At 33.2% G+C, this 9,814-nt stretch overlaps 1 protein-coding gene across 1 annotated transcript; it reads right to left on the bottom strand.

The window, feature by feature from the left end:
- Positions 1-8,304: 8,304 nt before the first annotated feature.
- LOC138335909 (uncharacterized) lies at positions 8,305-9,814 on the bottom strand. The gene has a single exon (XM_069285091.1). The coding sequence runs from the start codon at positions 9,688-9,690 to the stop codon at positions 8,470-8,472; it is 1,221 nt and encodes a 406-aa protein (XP_069141192.1). The 5' UTR covers positions 9,691-9,814; the 3' UTR covers positions 8,305-8,469.

The raw sequence follows: 9,814 nt of genomic DNA, 5'->3' as shown, positions 1-9,814 counted from the left end.
TAGTACCAAACCCATGCTTTAAAACCAATTGTGCATCGGAGACATAGCTTTCACGAGCACCATCCACTATAACAAGCGCTTATTTAACAAGGACGTAAATAATTTAGCTAAATGACTAATTAATCGTTATACCTCTATAAATTGTTAACATTATTAATATCCCCCTTTTTATGCAGAGGAATTATGACACCTTGGGCCCATGACTCTGGAAAATAACCAATTTGTAACATGGTAATAAATAATTTTAAACAAAACTGGTAAAAACATATTTTATATACAATGAAGTATTCGTTAAGAACCATATCGATGCCAGCAGCTTTGCCCTTAGGCAGTGCCTTAATTACTTCAGCTATTTCCTCAATACTAAAATCTACATCTAACTCTGATATACACACTCACAAGGTTAAGTGTCATTTTTATAAACGAAAATCTTATCGTTTGGTTGTTTATGCAAATTAAATGAAAAAATTCGGAGGTGTTTAAAATATAAATGAAATTGTAAAACATGTACGTACTTTTCTGTACTATGGCAAAATGTACTAATAATAATTTGTATACACAATGGTTTTTTTTTTTATTTCAGAGTAGATTATCATGTCAAAAGTAAAATTGCTGAGTGAATCTGCTATAATATATATTGAAACCACTGAAGCTTATAATTTTCGTTACTGTAAAGGAAATTTTAGAAATATCAACCCATTTCAAATGATTCGACTGAACTAATTAAGTCTTTCCCCATCTTCTCCTCCCGGTAGGAGTAATGTTATTTTTTCATTACATTGTACAGATCAATATGAAATATTTATTGTAAGTAGGAACAAATTTTGACATATTTCAGAGTCAGTCCCGAATTCAGGTATTCTCTGATAGGCAGATAATAAAACCGTGATATTCCACAAAATTAGTACTAATCTGATAGATTTGTATCAATTCATCAAAACAGTAAAAAGTAAGCGTGTCACTATCCTTCATTAAATCATATACTACAATTATGTTTTTCCTTGAACCAAGCCTTATAAGAACTGTTTTTTCTACCATATTCATATTCCAAAGTAAAATTATCATGTTCAACCGCCCTTATGAAAACAGTTTTGGAACCAATAGTCAAATTTCAAAGTAAATTATCATGTACAAAGTAAAATTTTCTGAGTGAATTGCGATCCGAAATGTTGACCTATTGTGGCCTTGCTCCAAATTTTGCTGAACAACTTTCCATAATGTTTAATAAGAAGATATTTACAAATTGTAGTTAGAAAAGAACACTGATGACAATATAGTCATGTCATTTAGCGTAACTCGTGCCGTTACCGTTTGTTAGAATATATGTTGTAATGTACTAGCAAACTTGATAGACATAGAGAAAAAATATTAACATGTTTTTGACGAAAAACATCCTTCTGCCATTTACCATGTCGTTTAGTTAACTCAGGTTATTTTAGTTTTATATAGTTACAGTAATATATATACATTGATGTTACTTGAAACTTGATAAAGCATATACCGGTAAACAGCTGATAGCTGACAGAGATTTTTTTTCTCTCTTTCCCTCTCTCTTCCCCTCTTTCTCCCTGATATGTTGCCAAAGTAGTTTTTAGTGAAGTTATGAAGCATGAAAGTCATCCTTTATGACAATATACGTTAGTTATATATGTTACACGTCTGACAACCATTAATTTTTGTAGTTATAGATAGTATGGTGTTCTTAAACTTGCTAGATACATTTTTGTTAAACAGGAAATCCTTGATGTCATTCATATTAGTCATTAAAGGTCAAATAACGTGTATGGTATTGCTTAAACATTATATGAGATTTTATATAATATAACCAGTAAGTTTTTTCCTTTGATATCTGAATAATGCCTGTTTTAGTTTTTAATAACAAAAAAAAAATCAATTTAATTTGACATTACAAGTCACCATAATGCTGAAAACATTTTGCTTTATATAAACTTTACCCCAACATAAATACTTCCTCTTTGATTGAAGGTTCTGCCACTGAAATGCATTATGTGTATTTAGAATACAACTTGACCTGTACAAAAAGTGAGAAAATAAATCAATGTGATAAATTATTACGACCAAATAAAAAACAATTATTTGATATAGGTAGTTTTTCAGCCTTAGTTTGAGTCCTGTTTCCTTTGGATCGTTTCTTCCAATTTGCAGTTATTCTGATAATATAACCATTGACTTATCAATCTTTTTAAAAAAAAAACACTCAATCAAACTCCTATCATCCAAAGGTTTTACCGCAGCAGTACTTTCAGTACTTTGATTGTGAACTAATTACATTTTGCACGTGGATGTTTATGTGAATAAATTATGTGAATTTTAGAGTGATGTTTTCCTCTAGTTTTCCCTGCCTATAGTCAACCTTCCATCACGGACTTACGAGTAAACAATAGCGTCCTCGTCATAACCTTAAAGTGCTATCATGTTTTGGAGAAACGCTACAAATGGTGGCAGCGGTGGGATGGAAAGTTACCATGATTACGGCAGTGGAAATGTTACTATACGAACTTTTTGGATTTTTTATATCTGTGACTATTTGTGATAATGGATATTTCACGTAAACATCGAGGAGACCATTTTCAGCGAGGGCTCACTTTTCCCGCCTGTGCGTCGGAATTTTTTATCAATTATAATTTCGACCAGAGTGAAGTGATGAGTGCTGATGGTGCTTTATTATTCACCTCGGACATTCCGTGATTCGGATGTTGAAATATCATCAGTGACCTCTACTTCGAGTGTTTGGAACCTATAGGAAAACTACAGTGAATTGTGATATAGGTGCGTCGAGTTCACGGACAGCGAATCAACGCAAGTCGGAACATTAATATAAGGGATTCATTCTAAGATGGATTATTGTGTTGCTGTATTTAGAAAATTATGTGGGTATAGTGTACTATAGATTACCCAAACCACATTATCGCGTTGCTTCATAAAAAAAGAGTTTAAAGTGTTTGGAACTCTAGTGTTCTGGTTGTGTATCACGTGTTCTGTGGTAGTGAATTCGATTCAGAATCCCGTGATGGTAACCTTCGTTGGACAAAATATGTCCCAGTGACTAGTGGAACGATAGAGAATTGAGTGTCCGTACAAAACAGCCAGGAAGAAGCGATATTTTTAATGTACAACGAAATTTCCCAACCAATTTGTCCTCCCTGCCCGTAGCAGTAATGGTTGGCCGTGCTCGCGCGTCGGCCGCGCGGAACGGAGGACTAATACCGGCGAGGAACTGAGTTAAGAAACTGTACCTACCCATCAATATGTGCCCTACTACCAAGGGATACATACACAGAAGATTTGTGTAAATAAATTCTTTCTGCGGTAACCATGCAAACCGGAAGACAAGAGGTACGACTATACCTCCGAAAACCAGAGGTATATGTGGTGATGTAATTATATGTGATTTAACTACGGAATGTGCGTCCATATTGCATATTGGTGGTACTGGAAATTTTTGACAACCGGAGACGATATATTTTAAATCCGGAAGATTCTCTATAGCGGTGCATTGAGAATCAACCTGTATTGGAGCCTTACCATCTCCATGTGTGATACAGCCGAATTTAAAGCACCGAATTTTTTGTGATAGTGAATTTATCAAAAATTATCAATCGGGTGAACAATCCGTTAAATTAAGACAGACCTATCAAGCCAAATGGATTCAACGTCTTGTTTTTAAGGAATGCACTATAGTGAGAATACCTACGACACGTGAGGAAGTTATTGGACTAGGGATTAAAGCCCATGCAAGAAACCCTCAAATGAATGATAGAGGAAAACGGAGAGACCATAAAGATAATATTGTATTTTATTAATTGGGACAAGTTTCCGACAGTGGGTTGTCGAACATAAAAACGTCGTTTTGTGATGAAACCCCATTTTGTGTTATAGTTATTCGGTAAAGACGTTCAACTTGGGTGTGTGATATTAAAGTTGTGTTTTGTGATTTATTATCGAGTGGGATCTTACAAAAAGGATTATCCATCCAAATGCCTTTCAGTGAAGATCGATAGATTGAAGATCGCTCTTCGTTAATCCACATAGTGAGAATAGTACCAATGTTAATAGTGATGGTGTATTTTGTTTAGGTCAACGCCCGGAAACACGTTTCTCCAGAATTATATAGAAAACGCTGAGTGGATTAAACAGGAGGAAGGAACATTGCCAGTCTGTTTTAAATCTGGACTGTGGTTATTTGTGTACGGGAAAGAATTTTCAGTCAGAAGAATGACAACCTTGTTGATTTGATTGCAGGACATGCATGAAGATAACCTGAACGGTGCCGATTTTGAAGTTGAATGGCCTGATAAAAAAGGTGTCACTTTGTTCTGCAGACAAGTGACGAACCTGTGACAAGTGGTGTCCAGTATGGCGATCCGGACTGATTACATTCAAGAACATAGGCAACGCATGACGAATTAAACATCAATCATAAACCAGAATCCCAGAACCATAAATGACCCCAGGAAATGTGTGGTGAAAAACTTCGCATTAATAATAGCGAAGTGTTCTACAATGGTCCATAACAAGTCAATGTAAAAGTTAGGTGGATAGACAACAGAAAACTTATGTTGAACGTGAAGAAATGGTCCAACTACAACTTTTGTGGAAAATACCAGGACTTCCCACACAGGGTGATTTAAGCCTGAAACACTGAGCTAAAGAAACAACATGCCTTGTATGAGCTGTTGATGTCCCAAGAGTGACCCTCCCTTGGAACCTGTTGTACCAATCCAGATAACCCAGTAACCACAGAAACATGGGCTGATTTCCAAAGTATTAATGATGGGTGAGTGGGATCCAACCCGATAACCTGCAAGCCTTAGAAACCCCAAATTTACTGTCGATTGTAACTTCACCTCTCGCCATTTGTGATCGAAGGTATGCAAAGATTCCTCTTATCAGTATAGAGTCAAATTTCCTCCAATAAGATTGTAGCGTTATATGTAGACTTTGCTCGCAGGATAGCAAGCGGCTCACTAACGGCAGTTTGTATGTCAACAAACATTGAATTTAACCCGCGGGAATTTTTAAATAGCAAATTTTGTAATGATTGAAAAGTTACAGAAATAAGCGTAACAGTATATGTTGCGAAAATTCGGAGACAAGTAGATACACAGGCTTTCATATCCTTACACTATAATACACTATCCAAATGATCTTTAGGTTGGAAACTTTTCTCACTTGAATTGTTTACAATGTATCTCGACTTTCCGTCCCCGAAAATCAGATTGTTTAAAACAATTCATGAAGACGTTTCGGTCCCGAAAAGAAATGCTTCGTGCTTCGCGCCCCACCGCTTATTTGTAACCTATTAGTGACAATTATCCCGCAAAACGGAAAAATGAAATCAATGTTTCACCTCAAACAACAAAAATTTTACAATAATGATTTTTGTAAATTTGAATCATAAATAGTTTCGGGGGTCAAATAAATCTCAGGACGAAAAAATGGAGATTTGTTTTATCACGGCTGCGTTTATGCCACATGTTACGTGTAAAACCACAATGGAAGAAAGACAGACTCCTAAGAAAATTTATGATAAACCTTTTAAAGAACAGATCAAATAGCGCGTGAGAGACGATGAACATTTTTCTAAATGTCCAAGCTGGCGCGTAATCTAACCAACTTACGGCAGTTAATAAGGTATGAATATTTTACCACATCCATAATTAATCCTGATAATTTTATAAGCACATGTATACATATAAGATATATATACATATTAAAGCACGTATATGAGGTTGTCACTAAAAACATTTTAGCCACTTTCATCACAAGAAGGCCTCACAGGAGCTTGACGTTCTGATAATATATATAACTGTATATCAGTAAACTACGTAATGAACGAAGTATTTTTGGTCCCGAATGACAAAAATCATACATAAAAATGTTCGTAATAACTCGAAGTGAGATTTTTTTGGACTACTTCATTTGTAGATCGATGAAAATGCCGATTTCTTTTTCATAATTCTTCCGTAGAACGGCACTTAAAAAGCTGTTTCAATCTACAACAAACGTGGAGAAAACGGTTTAAATGTTTAGCAATTATCCTGAGTTATATTTTATCAACAATCATCAGAGATTAGTAAATTAAAACTTACATAAACATACTCCCGATTTTCACTTGCATTGTGTGATCACTCGAGCGGAACTAATCTCTACCACCTGGCACAGTCTTACAAAGGGGTGTTCTCTTAAACGCCAACATATTTATCAACAACAGGTAGGTGTTGTTTTAGGAAACAAATAGGAAGGCAATTATATACTGTTTCATATAAGCTGTCTTTATTTTCACCTGTAAAGTCACTTGAGATTTACCTGTATTTCAATCAGTATCATAGGTAACATTGGTGGGTTTTTGGATAAAAATTCCTTCAATATATTCCGTATTATATACAACGTAAATTATTAATCAAAGATAATCAGTGCTTTAATATGCTAAGAATTAATATGGAGCTACATGTGGATTATTAAGAACGATGCATTTTGAGTTCCAGGTGAAATATTTTTTTACAAATCATATCTCAATTTTATCAGAAAAAACAGGTTTCTTGATCAGTGTATATTCTAATGTAACAGTATTCTGTTTTGACATAGGAGTTCCAGTAGGGCTACATTCTTAGCCAACTTTCATTTCTTGTGACCGTGCATAGTTGCGCATGATTTCTCTTATCGCATAGACGTACACCGTGAAGTATTTGGTTAGAAAATGAGTGGAGAAAAACAATATCACAAAAGTTTAAATTAATATTGTCGGAAATTTTGACCTGTTGATTATAGTTTAAGTTGGTAATCTATTGAAAGCCGACACAAACACACATATATGATGTTTTATAAACACTGGTAATAATATATCATTGGGGTTTAATGCTCTATATGTATTTTTGATACAAAATATTTTTAGAAGTCACTTAATAATGTAAAAATACTAAATGAAATGAGATTGAAGACTGTTACTTAGGGTCTTAACTATATTCATTTTAATACACATTATAGATGTTAATGTTGCAATACTGGCAAAATTATTTCAAGTCCATATGTTGAAGGTCTTGTAATTCTCAAAATGTTGCAAACTTTTAGTGCTCAGAATACCAAATTAACAGTTTTTCTCTAATTTTTTTTTTTTCTGTTTAAAGATTTATAGTACATATACCAATTTGTATCTAGTAACAATGTTTGACCGAAATTCAACCATAGGAAAGAAATTTATATGTTATTTCTAACATGCACAAAAATATATAATTTTACTGCGCTGTTAACGGACAACAGTTTAATTATTGGGTGCTCTTTTGCTATAATGATATACAAATGAACATGTACATTTACATTATAAATGTAACATCACGCTGATCTAGAAATACCATCTTAGGATAAGAAAGCAGGAAAATTATATAATTATGATAAATGATGCATCCTAATGCAACTTTCAAAATATATTGTATGTTCTGTTAACTTAAAAAGGTCAGTCAAGTACAAGTAAAATTTGGAAATCATATTTGACATAAATTCACTTACTCTTTGGTAGGTTATTTACGCAGATGTTACATGTACATGTACTATATATGTATATAAGGTCACTTAACAGACATAAATGGAAGACCTTGTGGAAATATATCACGTTTCAACAGGCAAAAGGCTTATATTATTTCAAACTTTTAATCAAATTGGTGTTACACTAAGTTGAAATTGGATAATTCCTTTTTGGATTTTTTCTTTGATATTACTGAATGGTAAAGTTACTTCCATGTGAAATAAAGTTTCAAAGAATTTTGCTTGATTTTAGTATCAATCTATTGAAAATCTAATGAGATTTATACCAGAGATTTTAGATATATCAAGGAAATCTTTAAAATTCTTGAAATAAAATCATTGTGAATTTAATTTAATTTCATTCATAGATTCTATTGTTATATTTTCATAGATATTAACAGAAACATATATTATGTATATATGTATCTGATATTAAATATGAACACTTATTGAAATGAAAATTAATCAATATACACTTAGATAAGTATCAATACAGGTAACTTTTTATAGGTAAATTTACCTGTGGCATTGGGTCTGCCTTTAGGAAAAAGACTATAACCACTGTCACAAACAAACTACCCTACAGCTAAATCAAAAATGTTGGCGTTCAGAGATACACCCCTTACAAATGCAATCACACAAAAGCCTACACGATCACTGTTTTTAGTGCGATTACATCTTTGAGTATGAACAATACTAGTTCTTTGAACTTTTTACTCGGCAAAATAAATTTATATCACCGTGCCCATCAAGTTTTTCAAGTTTCAAGTTTTTTATTTTCCAAATGCAATACAGCATATAGGTTTAACCAATACACAAATACATAATACAATGATCGTTGTTATGTTTCAAGATGGCGGAGGATAATTCCGATATACTTCATACCAAATTAAACAAAATGATTAATACATGAGTATGATATATATACTACTGCTGATTAATGATAATTTTCCTTTTTTCTGTTGCCTGGATCAAATATTTCCCCAACAGATTTAAGCTCTTTACATTTTTAGATGAAAATAACATAATTAATTTATATACACTTGGGTGTTTGTGGTAATAAGTTTTTATAAACTTTTTACGTAACTCAGAATAAGCAGGACATAGTAATACAAAATGCATTTCATCTTCTACATCATTTTTGTCACAAACAGTACAAAGTCTATCGCCTCTGGGAACGGCGTTATAACGGCCAGCTTCAATTTGCAGAGAGTGGGCTTGCATGCGATATTTACTCAATATTTGTTTAGTTTTAGAATTCAAAGGCTTCTTTAAATAAAATTGAATTTCAAAGTTATCAACAAGATGTTTATAAATTTCACATTTAGGAGACACGTCAAATGCGCAACGCAGTTCCTGAATAAATATATCATGCAAGCGCTGTGAATACAATTCCAAAAAGTGTTTTTCATTATCTACATTCTGAGCAATCCAAATATTGTTGAAACCACATCTGCCTAAATCACTTTTTACATCATACAACCAATTTAATTTATAATTAGGCTTTTTCATAATGAGCTCAAATAGAGCATTATAGCATGACTTTAAAATACAGTTATCTGTTCTTAATAGCTTTAACCAATATTTCATCACCATTATTTTACGCTGTATATGTAAAGTAAACCTTCCAGTCTCAAAATACACCGTAGAACTATTGACTGTTTTTTTCACATTCAATAGACTCTTCAGGAATAAAAGATGTACAGATTCAATCTTAGGTGCTGGGTGCGAGCCCCATACCTCGCAACAGTAATTAAGCACACATGAAACATAAGTATCAAATAAGGATAATTTTGTTTCAACATTAAGCATGTATTTTTTCATTCTACTATTAAGGAGATAGTATGACTTTCTTCCTTGTGATGCTAAAGTATTAAGCGCTAGAGTAAATCTCCCATTATAATTGAAAACTAGCCCCAAGTAACAAAAATTATCAACAATATCTATAGCCCTTCCTTGAAAGGTCCAGTACTCATTAGCCTGTAGACGTTTACTTTTTCTAAAAACAACTATTTTGGTTTTATCTATATTAACAGATAAACTCCATTTATTTGCATAATTTTGCATACAATCTAACATGTTTTGCAGGTCAGTAGCATCTTCAGTAAACAAAACTGTATCTGTGATGAAATACGGTTGTATTACCATGCTATCCGGAATCGCTGTCTGCTCTATTTTTGTCTGTTAGTTTCGCCGTCAAGTAGACGCTTGTAATGTTAAGCTATATGTGAGTTAAGCGTTCTAGAGCCTAGGATTATTGTAAATAGATGGC

The sequence above is a fragment of the Argopecten irradians genome, chromosome 12 (assembly GCF_041381155.1).
Source record: "Argopecten irradians isolate NY chromosome 12, Ai_NY, whole genome shotgun sequence".
NCBI classification, from domain to species: domain Eukaryota; kingdom Metazoa; phylum Mollusca; class Bivalvia; order Pectinida; family Pectinidae; genus Argopecten; species Argopecten irradians.
The sequence above is the reverse complement of the archived record's forward strand: the minus strand, read 5'-3'. Positions and strand labels throughout refer to the sequence as shown.